General features: G+C 39.7%; 1 protein-coding gene, 1 long non-coding RNA gene, 1 other non-coding gene and 1 pseudogene across 3 annotated transcripts; 3 read left to right on the top strand and 1 right to left on the bottom strand.

The window, feature by feature from the left end:
• Positions 1–7,155: 7,155 nt before the first annotated feature.
• On the bottom strand, positions 7,156–8,750 carry LOC145465009 (uncharacterized; annotated as a pseudogene).
• A 1,066-nt stretch (positions 8,751–9,816) lies between these two features.
• Positions 9,817–12,899, top strand: LOC145465177 (uncharacterized). The gene is made up of 3 exons (XR_014041532.1): positions 9,817–10,641; positions 11,890–11,948; positions 12,204–12,899. It is a non-coding gene; the product is annotated as an uncharacterized LOC145465177 (long non-coding RNA).
• A 2,409-nt stretch (positions 12,900–15,308) lies between these two features.
• On the top strand, positions 15,309–15,381 carry Trnak-uuu (transfer RNA lysine (anticodon UUU)). The gene has a single exon. It is a non-coding gene; the product is annotated as a tRNA-Lys (tRNA).
• A 287-nt stretch (positions 15,382–15,668) lies between these two features.
• Positions 15,669–24,032, top strand: LOC145465156 (transmembrane prolyl 4-hydroxylase-like). The gene is made up of 11 exons (XM_081448929.1): positions 15,669–16,178; positions 17,150–17,228; positions 18,256–18,384; positions 19,505–19,584; positions 19,747–19,808; positions 20,007–20,041; positions 21,023–21,185; positions 21,941–21,998; positions 22,354–22,487; positions 23,289–23,379; positions 23,734–24,032. The coding sequence occupies exons 1-11, from the start codon at positions 15,993–15,995 to the stop codon at positions 24,028–24,030; spliced, it is 1,314 nt and encodes a 437-aa protein (XP_081305055.1). The 5' UTR covers positions 15,669–15,992; the 3' UTR covers positions 24,031–24,032.
• The last annotated feature ends 1,229 nt before the right edge of the window (positions 24,033–25,261 follow it).

The following is a 25,261-nucleotide window of genomic DNA, read 5'->3' as shown; positions in this document are numbered from 1 at the left end:
TTATGAGAGAATTCGCCGTTCCACAGACAATTCTTTATTATTTGGAAAATTATAGGAAAAAACCGTCCGTAGCCTCTTTTCAGTTAACAGCTAGAGATCTTAAGTTTTGTTCTTCATTGTACTTTGCCGATTCTTTGTATACCTGAGCTTGTGCAACGCTGTTTCACTAACTTTCATTTAGAAAACAAGTAGTTCGTTATCGGGTCATTTGAGTTTCTTTTTATTCTTCCGTTCCCCCAGAAACTAGCCAGCTGAACTACTTTTCACTAATGAAGTTTTATTAGTTTTCTCGGAGGATAGCCAGCTGAACTGCTTTTCACTAATGGTGTTTTAGTGCTTTCTATTCATAGGTTAATTTTTCCATGCTGTCGGTAACACCAATTCAGAATTTCAAATTTAAGTATCTCACTTTTAATTTCCTGAGTTGGTCTATCTTAATCTCAGCCTGTGTAATTTTAATCCTAGCACTCTATTTTTAATTTTGGAAGCCTCGTGGTGTTGATTAGAATTCGCTATCTTAATTATGTACTTTCCGCTCGTATTGTATACTTGAAGTTACATTAGCATATTGTAAACACTTGACGTGTAAAGGATGATATATAAGCAAGTACGTTTGTAAAGCTTTTTCGGTTACATGGATTACATGGATTACATCGGCTACATCGTTACGATTCTACAGCGGCTACTCCGCTGAGTATGTCAATTTCACCCTCAACGTTAGAGTGCAGAATAAACTACTGTTGGACCAAGTTATGTCTCTTCCTTGACGTCCGTAGTGAAGACCATTGAAGTAGATCCTCGTGTACCAGGAAATCGTGACGAATTTCCGTTCCCGCAGCCAAGCAGTGCTCGCCAAGAGTTAGATACCCCCAGTTGTCAGTTCAAGTGTCCGTTCAGTCCGAAATTTACAGTGTTACCGAGAAAATCTATCGTCACAGTTGTGGAGAAGAGTGGTACTTCGTGGATCTTCCAAGGACGTTATCAAGGCCCCAGAGCAGATTCAAGTTCACCGAAGACGCTAGTTGTTGTAATCCCTTGAGTGCGAGCAAAGGATAAAAGCCGCTCAAGTAACGTGAGTACAAAATCAATTCTTTGTCCTCATATATGAAGTCCGTGAAGAGAGTTTTTAAGAAGAAACTTTCGCCGTATAATTTACGAAGTAGGAAATCAGCCGTTCCCGTAGTTAAAGCCAGTACGCCTAAGGTAAATAAAGAAGTACAAGCTTCGTTGTCAGAAGAAGAGAATTGTACATTGTTGTGTGAATTACCATATTATCGAAGTGTCGTCCACGAGTCGTCGACGCACGCGTTAGATTTAAACGAAGAAATCCAGCCAAGCAGACCCAGAGACGGCCCACGTTTGTCCACCGCATTTTCCAGTCCAAGTCAGGCCGATAATACGAACAGAGAAGCCATAAATATCAGTATAGATCAACGCCAAGAGTCGTCCATTGTTCAACCGAGTTCATCAAAACAAGCCACTCCCTGTGGACCGCGTGTAACAAGCGATAGCAGTTCCTTAGAAGACTTCACTCCAATTGACTCCAGGCAGTTACAGATTGGCCCTCAGATTGCTTTAGAAGTCGAAGAAATCAGCGAACCCGAAAACGAAGAGCCAGATCTAGAACAGAACTCGAGTTTAGCACATCACTCAAACCTGTTAATTAATTCACAGTTGACTGATCACAGTCAAGTAGGAGATAGTATAAATTATAAAAAAACAAAACAAAACAAAACAAAGACCCGCAGCGACTCTGTCCCTAGCGCCGACTTCAGATACACAGAAACGGAAAGCGAGCGAGAAGATTCAGAGGATAGCGAACACGAAGAAAATCAAAACAATAACAAAGAAAAGAGAATAGAAAGCGAGAGAAATCAACCCGACCTATCAATCATCATGGAAGCTGAAACACTTAGAGAATTAAGAGAACAAATGGCTACTCTACATACCCAGTTGAGGTTACAACAGAGGGCCCAACAGCAAACAGCCAGTGCATTGGAGCAAGCACCAATTCCAGAAACAGTCAGCACGCGAAGACCAGCTCCTTTCCATGGTTATGACTCTGAAGATGTGAACCGATGGTTGGATAAAATAGAAAATTACCTAACTCTTCGCCGCATAGACCTAACCAGTAGAACAGCACAGGCGGAGCTGGTAATGAATCTAGCCGGACCCGCAGAAGATTTCTATTACTCCTTACCCCTTGATCAGAAGTCCACGTACGCCGACCTGAGGGATTCTTTGAGAGAGAGGTTTGCAAATGATAACCAGAGCTGGATAATTTGGCAGGCAGTTACCACTCGCCAACAAGGAGCAATAGAACCTTTGGACACATATCTAACTGACTTAACAAATAAGTTCAGGCGATTGAGCATTACTGACGCGGAAAAGATGCGTTATTTTGTCCAAGGGTTACGGCCAGAAGTCAGGGAGACAGTACTGTTAAGACAACCCAAGTCATTCCGCGAGGCTGAAGAAATAGCAAGGCTGACTTGTGCAGTGAAAAACACCATGGGTTCTCCTGTAACTGGCGTGGCGCGACAACCGAGTCATCCCACTGGAATAACTGAAGCAAGCGCGACCAGCCGTGCGCTCCTAGCAAAAATGGAAGAGATAAGCGAAAAACTTCAAAGAAATAAGGAACCCGCTAAGGCAGAGGATACGTTAACTGACGCTAAACTCCTTGCCAAGCTTGATGCATGGATCGCAGGCCTCCCGGCTAACCCAGGTATACAGCAACCGTCGCAATTACAAGCAAAATTAAATGAACTTGTAGAGAAAACGCCATCCAAGGGTGACAATACAGCGATTCTGGCAGCATATGCAGAACCAAACAGAAGAGAAAATCCAGATTTCATGCGCGAACTTCGACGAATGGAAGATAAATTAGAAGAACTTTCTCGCCAAATGGATGCTCGGATTAAAGGGCTGGCTCGACGAAATCCGCCAAATCAGGTTGATCAGCCGAGACAGCGAACACGAGAAGGTCGACCCATCTGTTATACTTGCGGAAGAGTTGGACATATTCAACAAAATTGTAACCAGAGATCTTCACGCGAAACCAGTAACTACGACCGATTCCAGCCGAACCAGCAGCGACGTCAAACAAGTGAAAATTATCCTTCCCGCTCAGGCTACAATCAATCCCAACGACGGAGCGAATTGCCTTCTCAGTTCAATGCAAGTGGCCCGCGAATGGCCGTGCTCGATGATGGAGATTACGAGGATAGTTTCGTCGCTCCGCTAGAACAAAATACAATTCACCAGACAATTCCAAAAGAAGGAGGCGAGTTTCCAAGAATAAACTGGAGCGATGTCGGATCGCAAATTGGCAAGGAACTATCTCAGCAGTTGCCAAATACGTCTCACTTGGTCCCAGAAGTGTTCCAGCAAGGTCAAGTAAAGGAAAACCAGTCGCCAACTGTGGTTATTAAAGTATCAAAACCAAACTCCGAAAGTGGTCAACGAACAATGGAGCCGAATAATGAAAACAAAGCGACTGGTGAAGTAACAACCGCTGCCCGTCCCGAGCGCGAGTTACCTGGAAACCTGGAAACTAAGCCCGAACCGGAAATACGTCAGCACCTGGTCGCTATTCCACTGAAACCGAACGAACTCAGCGGAAACCAGAGGAGTAACTCACCACAGAGTCAGAAAAAACATGTCCCATTTCCTAACGCTGTACGCCGTACCAAAACCAGAATTACAGCAGATACGGATGTTATTGTTGACCTGTGCACGGACGGGAACATCGGGAATCCCTCGGTTCCAGATCCCTCTCAGCCAAAACATAGTACTTCCGCCGGAAGAGAATCCACTGAAGTCAACAATGACAGCTTGCCTAACCATAAGCCAGACCCTGTCCAGACAAAACGTGAAACTTCACCTTTAACCGATGAACAGTGTCACACTACAAATAATCAAGCTAAGCCACGTGACCTAACAGTCACCGCCCAGCTAAATGGTCAAGATATTAAGTTACTCGTAGATACCGGAGCAGGCGTGTCAGTAATTGATGAACAGTTTAAACGAGATATCTATAAAGGTGAACTACCCAAGTCAGGCTTCGCAGGTAACCTAAGCAATCAGCAACCACTAGAGTTGCAAACAAAGTTGGAGAAACTCAAAGTTGGAGAAAAAGTATCAAGAAAATTTGACGGAAGTCACGTCAGAGATGGAAATACAGGTAACATCGCCGCGTTTTCAGAAGCCAACAATAGAGAGATGCCGGAATTGCTGAAAGAAATTCGCCGAATGGAAAACGGTTTAGAAAATCTGAACCGACGAGTAAATCGCATGGACCGCCTCGCCCGACGTAACCGCACCCTGTGCTATAGGTGTGGACGCACTGGCCATATCCAATATAACTGTTACTATTATTACCAGCCAGAAAGCCCGTACCAGAACCAAGAAGGGAGCCAAGAGTACCATGCGAATTACAATCAGGAAGAAAATCAGCGTCTGGCAACTCATCCCTCGGCCCATTTGTCCGTATTAGATGCTCAGTATGCCCAGCGAGTTCTAAATTACCATGACAACAAAGTAAGGAGTTCAGGATCAGCTGAACAAAGCTCCCGTCAGCCAGTACGCACTTGCAAACTAACATTTGAAGGAGAAGAAAACTCGTCAGATCGTGTGTTAACCGCGCTACCAAAGCAAGAGAAGACAAACAGCCAGGAAAAAGCAACAAGTACAACACAGTCACAACAAGAAGTGAAGCTGACAAGAGCCAATAAGCGACAACCACAAATCTCGCATAAGCAAGTATCTTTGCCCGCAACAAAACACCGTCAATCGAAGTCAGCAGCTCAGCCAAGCAACGATTTCTCGTCTGGTAAAAAGGATTTCAAGCTAAAGTGCAGTGATCTAACTACAGAAGGTGAAATAGCAGGCCAAGCAGTTCAGTTACTCGTGGATACTGGAGCGTGCGTATCGGCCATACACGAACAGTTTTTCACGAAGATTTATGGTCAATTCCCGCCTAATATGAGCGAAGGTTCCTTACCGGCTGTCCAGACAGTAAGCGGAGAGAAAGTCCCAGTGTTAGGAAAGATTACGATACCTTTACAGTTGCAAGCAAGAGAATATACCTGTGAGTTTCATGTCATGCAGAACCTGACCTACGATGCTATCCTTGGTCGAGGTTTTCTACATAAGAACGGAGCCCTTATTGATCTAGTAGATGGTACTCTTTCCTTCAAAGGAACAGGATACGTTGGAGAACAAGCCAGCACAAAGACTGTGCCAGTGATGGGAACCTTCCTTTCCCAGCAGAAGTTGAATGAAAAGAACACCGTGGTCAGTGATGCAAATCTAGCGCCTTTACCAGAGATTTTAAAGTCCAAATTTGTTCAACGTAATGAAAAGAACAAACTGATGTTTTCTCACCAGTCACTCCTACTTTTGCTGCTCATTGTCCTATACCTACTGACTGCTTCATGCACGCCACCCACGGAAAACAACGACAAGCCCGTTATTCAGAAACTACCCAAGTTCTTCTTCCAGGAAACCCCCAATGATATCCTTCAAGGTGGTCACGAAATTTGTACCCCACTTAGCCTAGCGAATTACAAGAGATCTGACCAGAGTGAAGCCCAAAATGAAAGAGACGTACCGAGAGTTAAAACGTTGAAGTCAGCCGTATCGCTCTTTGGAACCGGTGATGTTCAGAAAACCTTAAAGGCCATGTCTTCAAGCAAAGAAAACAGTTTCGGGTTACCACAAGAGATTCATGTCTACCGAAATGTAAAGAATCAAGAGAGCCAGTTTACCATTGACCAGGAATTTTGAGAGAGGAAGAGGTGTTGATGACATTGAAGAAGTAACGCATTATTGACGCATATAGACAAACAGGTTAATGAGAAATATATCCTCACAGAAATGAGATTATAGGAGGGATTTCAGTGTCGAAGTAGACAAGTAGACAGTTTTTCCAAAAGAGACAAGCTAATGGAAAGAAATTTGATAAGGAATATTAAAGTACCAAGAAAGACTTTTAGGAATTTTCTGGAGACCATTTTAACGCTTATAAACCATGTTCAGATAGTCAAGTTGAGTTGTACATTCCTTTATACTTCTTGCTCGACCAGGAGGTCTCGATTTAAAGGTGGGAGGAATGTTATGAGAGAATTCGCCGTTCCACAGACAATTCTTTATTATTTGGAAAATTATAGGAAAAAACCGTCCGTAGCCTCTTTTCAGTTAACAGCTAGAGATCTTAAGTTTTGTTCTTCATTGTACTTTGCCGATTCTTTGTATACCTGAGCTTGTGCAACGCTGTTTCACTAACTTTCATTTAGAAAACAAGTAGTTCGTTATCGGGTCATTTGAGTTTCTTTTTATTCTTCCGTTCCCCCAGAAACTAGCCAGCTGAACTACTTTTCACTAATGAAGTTTTATTAGTTTTCTCGGAGGATAGCCAGCTGAACTGCTTTTCACTAATGGTGTTTTAGTGCTTTCTATTCATAGGTTAATTTTTCCATGCTGTCGGTAACACCAATTCAGAATTTCAAATTTAAGTATCTCACTTTTAATTTCCTGAGTTGGTCTATCTTAATCTCAGCCTGTGTAATTTTAATCCTAGCACTCTATTTTTAATTTTGGAAGCCTCGTGGTGTTGATTAGAATTCGCTATCTTAATTATGTACTTTCCGCTCGTATTGTATACTTGAAGTTACATTAGCATATTGTAAACACTTGACGTGTAAAGGATGATATATAAGCAAGTACGTTTGTAAAGCTTTTTCGGTTACATGGATTACATGGATTACATCGGCTACATCGTTACGATTCTACAGCGGCTACTCCGCTGAGTATGTCAATTTCACCCTCAACGTTAGAGTGCAGAATAAACTACTGTTGGACCAAGTTATGTCTCTTCCTTGACGTCCGTAGTGAAGACCATTGAAGTAGATCCTCGTGTACCAGGAAATCGTGACGAATTTCCGTTCCCGCAGCCAAGCAGTGCTCGCCAAGAGTTAGATACCCCCAGTTGTCAGTTCAAGTGTCCGTTCAGTCCGAAATTTACAGTGTTGCAGGAAAAACCTATCGTCACACTGATCAATAAACGAGATGCCCCAATCCTATTCGAAATTATTTGTTTTCGATTCACTTCGAAGTGATTAGACAACAAAGCAGATTGCTTAGTGATGGGACGAAAAGAAAAAAGAAGAGGGTTAGGAGAGCGAACTGCGTGCGTCAGCTCCGCTCGCCGATAGCTTTTCTCGCCTTATTTCAGAGTTAAGGCTAAACTTAAGACGGATCGAGGGGATCAAACTTCATTCAGCAAATGCCCGTATGGAATTATAGGCTGGCGGCGCGTTACGTTCAAGCAAAATGTGCGTGAAAGCTGATTAAGGTATCTCTTGAGTGGGTTTTTACGTAATTCTTCGAATACAGCATGCCTTCTTAACTTTTGTGGGGCTTCTTGTATGATCCCTTCGACTCCATATTCACGCCATATCTGTGATTTATTTGTACCATGTTCTTATTATACGAGCGATGGATAGGATTACCAGCTGTGACAGGAGCAAACAAAAGTGCTTGGCCGGGGAATTTCATTTCCACCTGGGTAACAGTTTGGATGTTAATGCCCTGCCAGTTGTGGTGCTCATATTGCGTGGGATGAGGCAGGAGATGTTCAATGGCTTTATGATGAAAAGCGTTGAAGATTGCATCAAAAAACACAGTAGGAAGAATTAGAGATGTCTCGTTTATACCACACCTTGTTAGCCTTCGGTTTAGGATAACCCTTGCTCCATTGTGGAACTTATCATCCAACACTCCTACAGCCGGCTCGTAATCCAACAGCCACTTTTCCACAGCTCGGAACGGTGAGATACTTCTCATGTTGACTGGAGTAAATGTGTTATACTTCAGAACGGTATCGTCGTTCAAGAATATGTAATAATAGTAGCCCGGTCTCCTATTCATTGTGGCAAAAAAGAGCACATTTCTTCCTGACGCCCAGCCGGTCTTTGGATCAAACAAATAACTGACCTGTGATTGCTTGTCTTGTGGAGTCCGACATCTGGCACGAAAACTTAACACAATGACATCACCAATTTGAGGATCACCAATTTGAGATGATGTTGCCAAGTTGGCGGGAAGGCATTGCTCGGTTCCTGTTAGATAAATAAATGGTTTCGTACCTGGCAATTCCGTGCGCCTTTGTGCTACACCGTGTTCATGAAGTTGCAAGTTGTTGTTGGCAAAAAAATGTAACCTCTGTCCGACGGATAACCCTGTTTAACTCGTGAAAGGTTTCCGACGCATAAAAAAACTATGGCGACTGTTATAACGAAACTAAGGGCTAACGTGAATGCAAAGGTAACCCTTAAAGTCATTTCAGTAGGGGAGAGAGTTCTTTATGCCGTGAAGTGTATAAAAACCTGAAGAAGTACCAAGTTTAATCAGAATCAAAAGGAGAATAAATAACTGTTGGATATCTACAATTGCTTGGAAACGATTTAATCAGATGGTCATGTTGGGCAAATAAGTGCCGACCTGTGAAGTGTCCAGGGGGGCATCAACATAAACTAAAAATTGCAAAGAAGAATAATCACAAATATGAAAAACAACAACCAAGAAATGTACCCTGGCAATACTGGTTTTCTTCGAATCTCTGCTTTTAGAATTTTGATGAAGTTCTCACCGAGACCAAATGTTGTATGGGGTTAGAATACTGCCCACGAAACAATGATATCAGCGATTTTCGAACATTCCCCGAGGCTGTCGAGAAAAACGGCCATAAGAAGCCAACGTCGAAAATTATCGTGCCTCATACAAAATAATAAAATGCCGTAATCTTAATTCATTTGGTTCAGTGAATGTCTCGTTTTACGAGGAGGGAAACAGCGTGTTCACGTTTCACACCTCTAAAAATTATGTTTTATGTTATTCAAATAGGAGCTCACATTATATTACTCTTTCGGACCACAGATATTAAAACGAAAAGATTCTTTTCTTACCTTTTTATTTTATTTATTTACTTTTTCATAATTTGCTCTTGTAATGTATTTATTTTAAAAAAACGTTGATAGACTGGCCCGCCTAGACTATAGCACTAGCTATTCGCTGGCCAATCTAACTATAAAAATATTAATCGCGGAACGAAAATAAAGATTGATTGATTGAGAAAATAATCAGCAATATATATATCAAATGAGTATATAGGTATATACTGATCGGAATACAGTCTTTAATGTGTAGAACTTCAAACTAATGAGCCTCCAAGCTTGGACAGCAAAGATCATGAAAAATTAAAGACGTAACACTCTATTAATATATAGACATATATACGTATAAACATATACGTACAATTGCGCCCTTTTTTTTCCTCAAATAATATAGATACGTTTGGAAGCCGAAGGCTTTTAATTTAATTTTTTTTTTTAATCAGAGACGTCGTTCTCTGGTCAAAAAAAAATCAAATTAATAGCCTTCGGCTTCCAAACGTAACTGTATTATTTGAGGAAAAATATAAAAAGAGCGCAATTGTACGTTTATGTTTATATATTAATAGAGTGTGAAAAAAGTAAGGAAAAAATGGTCAAACAAAGTGCCAAGCCAAGGCGAGAAGTAATTTGCGTATGAAAAGAAACTTTTTTGACAAACAGAAGGCTGCCTAGGTTACGGTGTTCATGTATCTGCTGAATTAGAGATACAGAGATCTTCACTGATTCTCTCGAAATGGGAATTTTCAGGGCCAATGCGTGAAACAAGCAAAGGAACTGAATTAAATTTGAATGAACATAATTTCTGTGGTTAAAACTCCCAACTTGCAGGAAGCAGAGCAGTTGGCTATTCACAGACAGGAGTGCTCACCGGAGCCGATATACAAAATATCCGCTCCGCAGGGCTTAGTGCGCTGGCTGGGATTCTTAAGCTTTGGCATGGAACTTGCTGGGAAGCCCGCTTCAAAACAATTGCTTGCTTACTGGTTTATACTCGGAAGCTTATCCTAGCTGGAAAATGCGCATTTCTGGCATGAATCTAGCTGGTAAATTTTAATGTGAGGTTTTCCCTGGTAGACTAGCTCCATTAACAGCCGCCACTCTGGAAAATTAGCCCCGGGAAATTAGCATGCACTCATCAACCGAAGGCATTTCGCGCGAAGAATGGACTCAGGGTGCCGCCTAGTGATATGATCACTTAGGATTCGTCTATCCAGGCATGCGCTGCGCCATATTACACAGCAGTTATATGACCCCTGTGTGACAGCTGAGCTGTCGACTTTGAAAGCGTAAACGTTGCTATTGCGGGCACGATCACGTCCCAGCCAAAGCTTTTGGCTACAGCGCTCTACAGAGTCGGGAACGGTTTCTTAATAAGAGAGTTGATTTTATTTCAACAAGGTAAGTTTCCTGTGCTTTCTCTTGTCTGTTAGCTGTGTAGTTTCAGACCTACTCTACTATTTTGTATTTGCCGTTATTGTTCTGACCAAGTTGGATAACAATTAATTTTATGTGCATTATCCCCGGGCATTATCTTCTTGGTGTGCTTTCCGTTTAGACAACCAGATCTTCTTTGTTGTTTAACACATGTCGAAAATTCTTGATTTACTTATTCAGATGTTTACAATTTTGTTTCAGCAATCGTCAGAATCGTTTCGTGTAACGCAGCTAAAGACCATTTACTGAGGTATGTCAGTCTTGTGAGCTGTTGTATGTCTTTCGTGCAATAGTACCGGGAATAGTATCGTCTTTGACAAATGCTTACGCGCGCCGTCTACTTTAGATGTAACATGTTTACTTGTATAGCTAGTAAGCTTATATACACTTAGTATTTAAATTTAAATCAAATTCTAGGCACAAGTATTCTCATCATATCGCGAACATTTCATCTGAGTGTGTGCTTACCATACATCGACAGACAGACAGACCAGGACATTTAAGCAAAAGTCGCGGATTGTAGTTGTTTTGTTTTTCGCTATATCGCTTTTAAGCTATTGATACTGTTATATTTATGATACTGCTATATTTATGGAAAATGGAACAGTTCGTTCTGCTCGGAATTTTTAGAATAATGGTAATGTGGCAGAAACTTCACTTACACTTGAAACACTTTACTTACTTTAGAAAAGTGTTTGTGATCTCGCAAGAAATTCCAAAACTTCTTCTAAACATCTTAACTTATTTTAGAGAAGTGTTTGTGATCTCGCAAGGGATTCCAAAACTTCGTAACATCTTTACTTACTTTAGAAAAGTGTTTGTGATCTCGCAAGGGATTCCAAAACTTCGTAACATCTTAACTTACTTTAGAAAAGTGTTTGTGATCTCGCAAGGGATTCCAAAACTTCTTCTAAACACCTTAACTTATTTTAGAAAAGTGTTTGTGATCTCGCAAGGGATTCCAAAACTTCTTCTAAACATCTTAACTTATTTTAGAGAAGTGTTTGTGATCTCGCGAGGGATTCCAAAACTTCGTAACATCTTAACTTACTTAAGAAAAGTGTTTGTGATCTCGCAAGGGATTCCAAAACTTCTTCTAAACATCTTAACTTATTTTAGAGAAGTGTTTGTGATCTCGCAAGGGATTCTAAAACTCCGACAGTTTATTTAACTAGATCAATGCTGTAACAAGGTTTTCGAAAACTGCAGAAAAAAAAAGAAATTCACTACCTATACTAAGAGAAATGCTTCAAAACTCTCTTTGGTTCTCCTGAAGGTTCCTTGAACATCGTAGTTTGTTATTCAACTGTATGAGTGTTTTTTAATTTATGAAAGTTTCCTAATCATTGAAGGGTTTACAAAGGTTTTACTTAGAAGAAGTGCAGTTACATATAGGTTATTTTAAACAATTATACCCATTTACGTGAAGTGTTATTATTTACGACTGTTCTTCGCGATTGTATTTTATTGTGTTCACATGATGTAAGTTTCTCCGCAGGTTCTAGAGTGGAACGTGGAGTACTTTGTTGGTGTTTTGCTGAACAAATTGCATTTCAGGTATGATATAGGCTTTCCTGCAATTTGAAAAGGGAAAAAAGGGACTCGCGTCCATATAGAGGTGTTTTTTTAACAGTTAGACACGAGTTTTTTTATGAAGGAAAGAGTGTTTTTTTAGTTTTATTAGGCAATTTCAAAGATAAAGGTACAAAACTGTCAATTTTTCCTTTTGAAGGTTAAAAAAGTCAATACCATTTTTCAAGATAAAGATCAACGCGCGCGTGCTAAATGTTGTTCCTTTCCTTTTTACACAAGTTGAAAGAGAGAGTTGACTGTGAGACCATTTTGCGTCAACACTGTAATTCAGGTAGGTAATTCACCCCATATAATAACGTTAAGGACTGCAAAAAGATTCTAAGGAAAGCTCTTTTTAACAGCTCAGTTTCACGAAAATAAGTAGGCATATGGTCAGCTGCATATTACTAATTTCTGGTAGAAATGCTAGCGTCGGACGTGGTGATGGTTGTTGAGCATCTGACATAAGCAGTTAGAAGAAGTGTTATGCAAATGGAAACTGGAATTATGCAGTTTACAGGCTTCGAGGTCAAGATAGTGCCTTCCTGGCAAACGTTTTGTTTAGTAAAGCATATTAAATAATTAGTAGCCTTTAAATCAGATATAATTAATCAGTAGCAAGATTCAGTTTTCTGTCAGAAACTCGAAAGCCTCCAGTAGAAAAGATCCAACACAAAAATAGCAGCCTAAATGTATGTCGCCTAGAAGAAACACTCCCCTAAAGGAATTAAAACTATTTACCTTGAAGATTAGGACAAAATAAATCACTGTGTCGAGTTTTAAGGCTATCTTCTTCTCTAATTGGAGATCACAATTACATATACGTTATCAAAAAAGTGAAAACGAGGCTATGTAGGCCAGAGTCGTTTTATTCCCTTATAATCCGTTAAATAAGTCTCTACTTTGCAACCTTTAAACCAAAAAACGCCAAAGCGTTTTTAGTATTTTGTTCCATTTGCTTTTTTAGTGTGATCACGTTATAAGAAACGTGACCAGACAACAGAAGGCATTGGTAGCCATTTTTGCATATGGTCAGTTAGAAAAATAGATCGCTAGATGATGTTGTAGCTTCCTAGAGGGACGCTGTTTGGGCAAGAATGCACTTTCTTTAGTGCATCTGCTAACGAGGATTAGGATGTTTTGGATTATAGATTCTGGGTACGATTTCTCACAAGTGCCGCCAACACTTGACTCGGAGCTGCAGTTGGGATTATAAGAAGATATATGGTCTTTCATATATTCACTTGTAGTTGGGACTATGGTTGAAGGGGCAGGTGCACCAGAGCAGTTTTGTTTTCTCACAATTCTTTCAAAATTTGCAAACGAATGAACTATTAATATTGCTCTGGCCCGAGAATGAAAACTAGTTCAAAATGTCTGCTGGTTTTTCTCAATGTTGAGTTTTTCTATTTGTAGCTAGCAAGGGGTTATTAATACAGTCTGGATTATAGATTCTGAGGAACAGGTACGATTTCTCATAAGTACCACCAATACTTAAAGATATACTCGGGGCTGTCAAAAAGTTATGTCGTTAAGTTTGAAGGGGGCAGGTACACCAGAGCAGTTTAAAAACTGGAATGTGTGAGCTCGAGGTTCATTTCCAGCCCTTGTTCCTCCCATTATGGACTGAGAGGAAAAATTCAATTACAATTTGTAAATTGGCAGAGCTAACTCTAAGTATTGAACAGATCCGAGCATAAAATCCACTATAGTACATTTGAAATTATCTACCAGTTTCAAAAGGTAACTAAGGCAGTCTGAACCTGGGTCCGTTGAGGTATTGGTTTCCTAAAAACGCTGACAACCCTAAACAGCAGTGGCAGTTAAGCAATTAATTTATCGTAAGTTTTCATTTTCTAGGTATTGCTCATTTTATGGCAAAATAAATGGTTTCTATAGATTTTTTTACAACAAACATCTAATTCTATTGGATTTTACTTTTTTTATGCATGCTACATCTCCATTGAAGCCTGTATACATTTGGAAGAAAAAATGCAATCTACTTTGCATTTTTCATTAACAGCTGAATGGAGCAATGAGTTCTTGTAGTCTTTGTGGCCTTGGACACAGTTCAATTATGATACATTCAGCGACAGTTGTTTTGCGGAGGGCTATAAATTACCGCTAGATGAATTATTGCATGGATGGAGAACTGTCCTAATCTTACTGCCATTCAATGATAATTGTAGTGTTTCCTTTTTGAGGTAAGTAAAATTTTTGTTTTTTCATGTTCACTAGTTAATTTAGTCATAATTGATTAATTAATTATAATTAATTAATTGATTAATTAATAAGATTCAACGGAATTTTAATTTAATTAACTCAATTAATTAAATTAAAATTGAATTAAAAAAGTTATTTATACTCTTCCTGGCTGGCGCAAAAAGTAATGTAAAAATTGCTGGGAAAACCAGCGTTTCTTAAGTTGTGCTGGCTGGGAAAAAGCATCCCCCAAACGGTTCCTGGCTGGCAACTTCATTTAGCTATCTTCTACTAGCTGGCAGTGCGGAGCGGATATTATTTTCCCACGGTTGTTAATTATTAACTATTTATCTCTTATTGGATGTCAATTAATACTTTCGAGCAACAAGAAGTCAATTTTAAAATTTTTCCCGTTGAGCACTCCTGCACAGACGTAAACGTCGAAGAGTTGAACTCAAGTAGGCGCTCGAACCATTCGATCATTACTAAACCAAAACATTGCAAGACCGAGACTTCAAAGAGACGTTCAAACGTCATTCATAAAAACAAACAAATCGAGACTTCAATACTTTCTTAATCTCGCAAAAACGAGACCTGAAAAAATAATCGAGACTGCGAGACTCGCACAACGGCTGAAAAACGAGACTGCGAGACTCGTGAAATTCGGCGAACACTTTGCGAGACTCGTGGTACGTTTGTGAAAGACAATTGTGACGTGGAGGAATCGCCTTTTGCTGTTTGATATTTGTTATGGTTCAATATTACTCTTGGTACTTTCTTTTCTTCATATACATTACAATTCCTAGCGCTCAAAGAGCCTCCAAAAGAGCCGCCTGCATTACTGCAAAAGTGTCGCCTGCATAAAAAATAAAATGTACATGTAAAATATATTGCCAAGTGACTTTGTTATAGAACATCCGTAGCTTTTCTTCTTCAGATTTCTTTCGATGCCTGAGATGCTTTATTACTGACATTTTATGAAATGAACAGGGAAGATATTTGTTTACAAACATCGTTTTTGTTATTTAAAGGTTCAACACGCTAAACAGAAGAATCCTTTGCTTCACCAGCCAATAGGTTCACTGGTTCACACATCTACAGGTTGATAAATAACACTAAAATCAGATAACGGTATTTGTACGCGCCCGGTTAGTTCTGTCGGTAGAGCATCAGACTTTTAATCTGAGGGCCATGGGTTCAAGTCCAATATCGGGCGCAGGAAGTATTTTTCTGTTAATCTCCTGGTTTTCTTTTTCTTTTTATCTAACAAACCAATTAACTGCTTTCCTTCAGTTTTTGAAGGAGCTCATTGGCTTGGGAGGAATCACTATATATATTCTATCATGCATTTTAATCGAAGTGATGTTCTATTTGTTAATTGTAATACATTTTGCATTTCACCTGGTTGGCGAACTTTTCTGTAACCAAATTGAGTTAGATTGTTTTACACTATGAAACTGCGTAACATTTCATTTAAGTGTATCACACAAACAACTGGAAAGAACTAAACACAAAGAAAATACTGAAACGTACGTAAGTTCAGTTTCTGAACAGGGCCAATACCCGGCCGGGTGTACACGTTAAAATTACGATCGCAATTGTTTGAGTTCAAGAATAAAAGTATACAGCTTTTCTCGTACATCGTAGGTTTTAATGTACGCGAGCAGCGAAATTGGTCATTTTCAAGATAACAGGGAACCCTGAATGACCCACAACCCGGTTAACAGGTGCTCTTCCGGCCATGTTGGGTCAATTATTTATGACTAAAAAAGAGGCTTTCGAGACCATCAGTAATATGTTCCTTTTCGTTGAAAACCAGCTAACAAAATGAGAGTGGAAACTATTTTATTCCTTGCTGCCTTCTTCCTGTGTGTTCAGTGTCGTTTTTACACCGATTCAAACGTTGATCCTGGCTTTAAACAACAATGTAAAGACGACACGTGTGTAACCGATGAGCGGCCGTGTTTCATTCCGCGAGAGAAAGGAATTTTAACACGTCTTGATGGAGTGAAAGTAAGTAGCTGTAATACGTTCTTCCCTTACCGCGCCTTTCCTTTTATAAGTCAACGCAGTGCAAGTTTTGCTTCGCCCCGCTGAAAACCACTGAGACAACAGAAAAACACTAGAACCAGTTCTTACGACTTACATTTAAACAAACAGATGGGCTTGTATATGATACGGCGACCTCTGTAATACTGAGGTCTTCAGGCCTCTAACTTACTCGATTACCGAGTGATGCATCCAATGTGCCAGGCTTACTTTACATTCGGTAAGCTTAATGTTTAGTTGTTTTTGATAGATTTTGCTGTTTCAGTCACAACATTAAAATCTAACATCCCTAGGCTCGGCGATAAATACACATGATCAGTACTATTAAATCAACATGATTAAGTCGTACAAACCAAATTGAATGCACTTAAAGCGATCTGGAAATAAACAACTTAGATGCGCCAGGATTCTTGATTTCTGATTCAGCTCCAAGACTAACAAAAAGAAATAAATGCTAGATAAGTTTTTTTGTTCAAATTGCCCTCCAAGAGCCAGTCATTTGAATTACCCGAGTTGAATTCTGGTACCGTGTAGCACCGGGAAAACAATAAGCTCGCTTGTGCGATTATTTCCCCTTATTATAACCGGGTGGGGTCAGGGAGGGGGGGGGGGGTAGGAATGACATGTGAAAAGGTCGGGAATGCTTGTTGGAAAACGTAGCTTGTAGGAAAACGTAACTGGTCCGAGTGGAATTGACCTTGGTAGAACGTTGAAAACCCCGCTGAAAAACTTGTTTAGTATTTCAAATTTATCATGGTCTACTTGCACACAAATGTCTGACACTGAAAATTCATTTGATCTTTGCTTTTACGATTAACGTGACAGAAATGAGAAATGCACACCTCCGTTGACTTCCAATGGTTAGGGAAGTCAATCAATTTCATGGATTTCTAATGTAAAGCGCGGCTGGTAGGTTTTTATCTATCATTTTTCAGGTTGGGCATCGACAAGAGGTAGATCTAGGACTTGAGAAAAAAGTCTTGATTACTAGAGCTCTGAAACCACTACTGTTCGGTAAGTTGACGCCACTCCAATGATCTACATAGCTGACCCTATTAGGTTTTTTTTCTACGATAACTGCAAAAATTCTCGCGGGCTCATCGGGTAATTTTTACCGTCAATAAGCGGACAGACACATGAATTTATAATTTATGCGATGCGTCAACGAGCGAGAGCGGACAATTGACAATTTGTTATCGTAAAAAAAACAAATTAACGTCAGTTTTTAATGCGTCTGTCCTGTTACTGACAATGAATTTAGTCATAACATTCTAAAAGTAGTCTGCGGATCCACACGGCTATCGCCTCGTGGATTCACGGTTACTTTGAAAATGTTACATGACGAAATTCATGATCAGTCGCATGAAAAACTGACGTCAATTTGTTTAACTGACGATATTTCCTTTTAAAAGCACATGTATGAAGAAAAAAAGAAAATTATTTCCGAGAAACAGATATATTACTACACTGTTCACAGCCTCTGTATTCACAGCCTCTCTATTCACGCACGCGAAAGAAAAAGCGAGCGAGGCGAACACGAAGCACGCGGGGGTGGAGGGTGGGGTTTGCGAGCGCAACGAGCAAGAAGAATCGGTCCCCACCTGTCCAGTTCTCTCGCGATTCTACCCGCGCGTTCAACGATTGAATAAACATACGAGGAAATAGAGGGCTGTGAACAGTCTAATAGATTACAGAGTTGGAAAGAAAGATCCAGAAAATAGGAAGTGGCTGCAAGTAGGCTATGTTATTTTATATTTACTAATATCAAAGCGAGTCAGTCCAATTCTATAGTACTAGTCTGTTCAGAGAGTTTCTATCTTCTCTAATATCGTCGATTGAGGGTACGAGCAAAATGCAAGCCGGAGAAGGAGGGGAGGGGGGGGGGGGAATTGTCTCAGCGCAATAACTATGGTGTGGGGCTCGTTCTTACACGCGCTTGGCTGTGAGCAGAATACTACAGTATTGTTACTGGCATAAACTGGTCCTGTATTCGTTTTTAGAACTTATTGATTGAGATCAAAATTCTTCATCCTTTTTTTAGAAATTCCGAATTTTCTGTCGGAAGAGGAATGCGATCATATCATATCACTGGCAAGCGAAAACGAATTGTTCAAAAGCGTGGCTAAAGGTGGACTAACTGAGAGTGACACATGGAAGTATGACCCAAAATGTGAGTTCTGCAAAGTAAAGCTAATAAAGTGAATAGACCTTTTTGGTATTCTCGGTGTTGGACTGGATCTAGCTTGCAATGGAGGCTCATGCTGGCGAATTTTGTATTAAAAAGAGATTAATGTCATTTGCATTTGAAACGACTGCCCGCGTTAGCCTCAGCTGCAAGCTAAGTCCAGTCGAATAACAGGCATCTACAGAAACTGCAAGCTGGTTTAATACAAATGCGCGTATGTGATTGTTTCCTTTATCGTTTGGTAAAGTCTGCGAATTGAAACTAGGCTTTGCCCGTCGTGGGTTGCCCGTTTGTTCGTGGAAAACTCGGACCTGAAGTTATTTAGCTAATTATTAGATCTTTCAGGATACATGCAGACGTTTTCATAAAATATTGAGATGCTACATGTGTGTGCGTTTTATTTAACTGGCATGCCAGGCCTTATGACTGTTGCAGCGAGTAGTGAAAGAATTCATCTGACAGTTTCATCGAACTTTCACACCGAGAGTTCGATTGCAAGTTGATCAAAATGTTCAATGTTAACCGTTCAAAGTCAGCGCATTGAGACTTTTTTAACATTAAACACCATTATTGAACCCCAAAGTTTACCTGAGTGTCCGCGAATTCGATACTGAATATTCAGTCTCAAAACTATTTTGTCGTTGGAGTGTTTTATCGTTTGAACGTCTTTCCCTTCTATCCCATTACTCGACCTCTCCCTATCAAGTTCGTCTCTTTCCGCATTAATGGTTTTATTCAACTACTCAGTATTCCAGAATTTTCACTAGCTCTATGTAATTACGTCAGCGGTGGTTTTCGGGCACATTTTATTCTGCTAAAAACTCATCCTTGAGTATTCTTAATAAAATACAGCAGGCGCTCAGATCTATACTGACTGAAACACTGATGGTATGATGTGATTCCGTGGTGTTATGTAATATATCAAACACGAAACACCGTGTTTGACCACATTTCCAAACACCGAAATACGACGCGCAGCGGAATATTTTTGACGAACTATGAGGTGTTTGGAAAAGTGGTCAAACACTGTCTTGAGTGTTTAAGATATGAATTATTTATGAGTTTGAGAAAAATTTCCGATTACACTTGAATGACTGCCTTACAGTATATGGAAAAGCAGATGGACCGAGGGGAATGTACGAGAATTGGGATTTTAATCAAGATGGCAAAATAACGGTTAACGAGGTGAGAATAAAAAGAAAATATGTTCACTTAAAATTTAAAACAGAAAATGGTCATTTTGTAGCTGTTTGTTTGACTTAGCTGGCTCCACAAGAACAGCAGTAGAAAGGAAGTTTGTAATGTTCAGAACTGACAAATCAAAGCATTTCATCATTTTTTCTCTAGTTTAAACAGTTTGCCAAGATATACCGCTACCTTTATCTCACTGATGCAGAAGTGAAACGACTGTAAGTTTACAATATGTTCATTTCAAATCAGTTGTTGAATAATTTGCCAAATAGAAAGTTAATTACTAAGGATCGATCGACTCTAGTGTAAAGACTTCCATCTGGTGACGGCAGCTGCGAGTATGGGAGTACTTAAGTCTCGTGCGAGGAGATAACATGCATCATGATAATTCAAGAAAATATCTTTGTTGTTTACAGATTTGATGATTTAAAATTACGTGAGTTAGATGATGGTAAGTACTTTGGACAGTTGCAAACGTAATTTTTCTGCTAAAGAAAACAGATCTAAAACAAAGACTAAGACAGACCGTCAGTTTTATGACTTTGATTGATGAAAGGAACTACCGTCGCTTGCATCTAAGCGTGAACACGTGAAACATGCTTTAATTGGGTGTCAAACGTAGCATGATTGGTCATCAAACATTTGAAGTTTTAGGGAGACCGTGACGCGAACTTTCGCACTCAAATTTCAGCATACGAAATGGCAGAAAGATTGGACATTGAACATTTCTTCAGAGAATTGACCCTGACCTGTGTCAATATGCATACGCCTTTCGGGAAAGTGGTTTTACTTCTAGTATAACCATGAAATATTGGCGGGCGCAAGACTTTCAGTGCGAAAGTTCGCGTCACGATCTGCTAACCTTAATGTTTAATGACCAATCATGCCACTTTTGACACCCACTAGAGTATGTTTCGGCATCACGTGTTCACGCTTAGATGCAAGTGAAGTTATTCAAGCGCAATTTAACAAGACATATAAGACTACTGTGTCAAATACCGAGAAGCAAGCTTTAAATAAATATAACTATAGACCCTTTGCACGAGTGACGCCTATACTTGAATAACAATACTTTGTACATCCTTAGCCTCGTACTGATGTTTCCAGACAAAGGATTTTGAACATGAATGTGAGGCGTAGGATGTATGAGAATTGTTATTCAAATTTAGGCGCCATTTTATGCAAAGGTCTATAATTGTCTTTAATTTTTGTCTGCTGGAATTTTACTATTAAAATCAAACTCAGTTTCTTTCATACACATATATAACCCTCTCTCGTTGGTTTGCAAAATTTTAGTCATGGGGCACTTGATGCTTGATGGTTTTCTCTTTGAAATAAATAAACTAACTACTGAGATATTTTGATACGATCCGGGTATATCACGTTTATTCCCAACTTCTACAGCGTAATAAAGCACATGTTCTTTACATAGGAGTCATTACCCACCAGGAATTTCAGGACATGAACACGCTTCTGATTGACAGTTACCTGTATGAAATGGGTCGGAGTCATCCGCGTCACAGAGAGAGGTTCAGTGAACAAACATGGCTGACACAGGAACATGAGGATGGAATTCTTCAAGACATTCGCTTGAGGTAGACTGAGAAAATGAAGGGTGAAATTCCTGATAATCTTTTTGCAGAGGATGATTTTTTTTACCGATTTTTTGTTGACTATGTAATATCCATCTACAATCATGCAAAAGTGTGTAACTATAAGGGCCTTACTCATGGTAAACAAACAAGCAAACAAACAAACAAGCAAACAATGGCAAAAAAACCAACCAAACCATAAAAAAAGAAAACAAAACACACACACACACACACACCAAAAAAACAACAACAACAATGGGGCTGTGTTAGGGTTATACAAATGGCAATTTTCGTTGTTGTTCCGCTGTTGTTGTTTTAGGTTCAATGCTTCAGCATTATGTTTGCATCAGTATTCATATTGCAGATCGATAGGTGCTTAAAGAGAAGGACAGGTGGGTTACATAGGTTGGCAGTTCCGTGCTTTAATAAGGGATAAAGGGGTTATTTTGTATTCCGGACCTTAAGTCGGTCTAGTCTGTTCCTGGCTGTCGGTCAGTGGGAGCGATCGAAAAAAAAAGGGGTGGGGGGAAGAAAAATGAACGGGCCCCGCTTTTCAATTGTCCTTCACTGACAGAGAGCCTGCAACAGGCTATCGTTTTCAGACTGATATTAGATGAAGAGGGATGGCACTCCAACTGTCAATTCAGTTCCATTTTCTTGCTGATCTCAGTTAAGCCTTCACATACGCATACAAAAGCCCATGAATAATATGATTGCTGTGTTTTTTACTTACAAGTTAACGACATTTTGCTTTGTAGAATACAAGCCATTACAAAGCTCCCGGATGAGATTATTTATGGCAGTGAGTACCTGCAGGTAAGGTACCACTGGTAAAACTCCAGTTCACTTTCAGGGGCGAGGGGGGGTTTTTATGAACACCAACTAAAATTTCTCAGAGAACAATAAACTACTTTTTATTAAGTATTCTGAGCGATTTCTCTTCTATTAGTCAGAAAATTTTGTAGACCTCTGTCAGCTATCAGTTAAAAACGTGTCATTTATGAGCTAACAATTAAATTTTTACTAATTAGTGCTCAGCTGCCAGGTAAATCCCATTCACAAAGTTTGGAAAAAGGGGTACACTGACAACCGGTGGCTCTTGAGTCTCAGTTATAGTGTTGTTTATCTTAGTTATTTAAAGAACTTACAGTTATGTGATTGTAATCGACAGGTTGTCCGTTATGGAGTCGATGGACATTACCACGCCCACTTGGATAGTGAAACACATGAACATCCCGACTTCCCTTGCTGCCACCAGGTTCCAAATGCTGGAACAGACAATGAGAATAAATGCAAGCTGTGCAGGTATGTATTTCATCACACGTCCGCTTTACATTGCATTGAAAATGTAAAATGATCGTTAAACTCGAGTGCACCTTAGGCGCCGTTGACAGTAGACCGAATAAAACGCAACTTTGTTTCTAAGCCGCTAGGCCTACCGTCCACACCAGTCTATCACGAAAACGGAGGTTTTCCGAAACGCTCTTCAGACCGAGAAATTTAAAAAAGCCAGCTTTACGTTTAAAACGAGGAAGGCAAAAATTGAAAACGGAACTTTTCGAAAACGATGATGTCACAATAATCATGTGATTTCCTGCTCGTGTTTTTCTTAAATACAAAGCCAAAATGACCGAATGATGTTGCGATTTCAAATATTTCCGAAGTAGTGTGGACAAAAAACATTTGATGCGTTTTAATAGTTAAAACGCCGTTTTTAAATTTCTTCAGTGTAGTGCGGACGGGGTCTTACACTGTATGTACAATCCCGCGCCCCTCAATTCAAGTGACCACCGACAGATGGTTTGGCGTGTAATCTAGGGTGGCCTATATTTATCGAAGAAAATGAGAACAGAATCCTGTTTTAAACACGAGCACCAACGAAAAAATAAACAAAAAAGGGAAGCTATCAAATAAGTCAGACCAATGGATCGGCAACACTGCACCGACAATATAATTCATCCATCTTTGTTTCATACTAGGAGTCAGTTCACCGTTTCCATTTTCTGCATTAATCATGGCTAGCTACCCACACTCTTGAATAGGGCTGGTCAACTTTTCTACTCAAGTAAGATTGTTATAGTTCTTCTTGAATAACCTATATTTCAGATATGTTACATTCCTCTATTTCTTGAATGAACCCCCCGAGGGTGGAGAAACAGCATTCCCGATGGCGGACAATGCAACTTTTGTTAAAGAGGTTAGTTACTGTACATGTATTCGTGATTTCCTGACTTCCAGAATCTTTCTCCAAAGCATCTTACCACACTAATTAATTTCCGCCCCTAAAATCCTACACTTGACACATACGAATAGAAAGCTCTTTATCAATGAAGTCAGCTGCACAGGTTTTAAAGAATGCCCGCTTTTTAAGTATCCCAATTGCAAATTACCTTGATCATTTTCTATAATGATACATAACTTTAACTTTATGAATTTTCAGTTTTATTTCAATTTGTGCATTACTAGCTCATTGAAAACGAAACAACAACAAAAACTATTTAGTATTTATAGTATTCCATTTAACGTATATTTTGTTTTGTTTTCTGTGCAGAGTTTCGGGAACTTACGATCCAAAGAAGATATTTACAACTTGAGTGAATTCTGTCACAAGGCAAATCTTGTGGTGAGGCCCAAGAAAGGAACCGCCATCATGTGGTACAACCACTTTATGGACCCGGACAGTGGCTGGATGGGAAAAATGGACGAGTATTCAATTCACGGAGGATGTGCAGTCAGGAAAGGAATTAAATGGATTGCAAATAACTGGATCACAGCTCCATACAAGAGCAGAGCTCATGTCCCGAGCCAATACATACTCGGTCCTGATATCTACTTCACTGAAGACTGATAACTCACATAAAGACAAGTGTTGTAGACCTCAACATCCAAAGTGCAATTCTGCGTTGCTGGTGTCAATATAGAGTCGAACTCGAAAGATCCACGACAGTCAAGGAAAGCATGATTGTTTTCGAAATAATTAAACTACAGTGCATAGGCGGACCCAGGGAGAGGGTTTGAGTGCATTTTAAGTTAGGCCTCTCCCTTTAGGTCGAGAAATTGTTTGCATTGTTCAGGGTAAAAACAAGAAGGAAAAAAAAATTACTCTAGCTACCCTTGGAGTTTGCAACTTTCGTATTCGTACTGTTCCAACTTATCTTTCACAAGATTCCTGATTCGCCTATGCCATGAAGTTAAGATATGATTACAGCATGCGAGTTAATTGCATGTCACAGAACGCGAAGGCAAATTAATTTGAACCGCGAGAATTGTGCCGGTTTTAGCCTGCTAGGATGTCTGTTAAAACATAAAAAAGTGACGAATGAATGCTTTAGTGTTGCAACTGCGAAAGGAAGTTGAATACTAATAAGAATCATGGAAAACACTTTCCTGACGGCATTAAAGCTATACCATCATTATAACTGCCAATTGACTTTGTACTTGATCAGTATTTTTATGATACATTTTAAGTCGCCACGATCACTTTCACCCGCACAACGAGATAACTATTTTATGCTATACAATAAAATAAATAAACTTAACGTTTTGACTAAGTCATAATTAACACGTATACACAGACACATAACTAAAATGGACTGAAGAACTATGCAATATTATAATAATTATAACTGTAACGTTAATGGCCAGTTCCCTCTTTGAGACGCACCAGCAGGGAATCATGGTAGTTTTATTCATCAAAACAAATATCCAGTCCAAGATAATGAATACAACTACCATGATTCCCTGCAGGCGCATCATAGAGGGAATTAGCCATTGTTAATTCATTCAACAAGTACAAATGCATGATCAGTTCAAGAATGTACTGACCCACTCAACCTTGGTATGCAACTCAAACTCAAAATTCCAAAGGAGGCTTTCCGAAATAACCTTTATTCCAGATCAAATTTCCTCCAAAGTTACTGATAAACCAACAACATCCATGACCTCAATTACCAGCAACTGTTTTAGCCGGCCCCAGGCTTTCAGTCAGTAGTGGCGAAGCGGAAAATCGGGCGAGCGAAAGAAAACTGAGGGAGGTCCTGCTCTGCTCGCTTTTCTTTTGGCCTCCCACTTTTAATTTT

Source organism: Orbicella franksi, chromosome 13, assembly GCF_964199315.1.
Source record: "Orbicella franksi chromosome 13, jaOrbFran1.1, whole genome shotgun sequence".
NCBI classification, from domain to species: Eukaryota; Metazoa; Cnidaria; class Anthozoa; order Scleractinia; family Merulinidae; genus Orbicella; species Orbicella franksi.
This window is presented reverse-complemented; position numbering and strand designations above follow the sequence as displayed.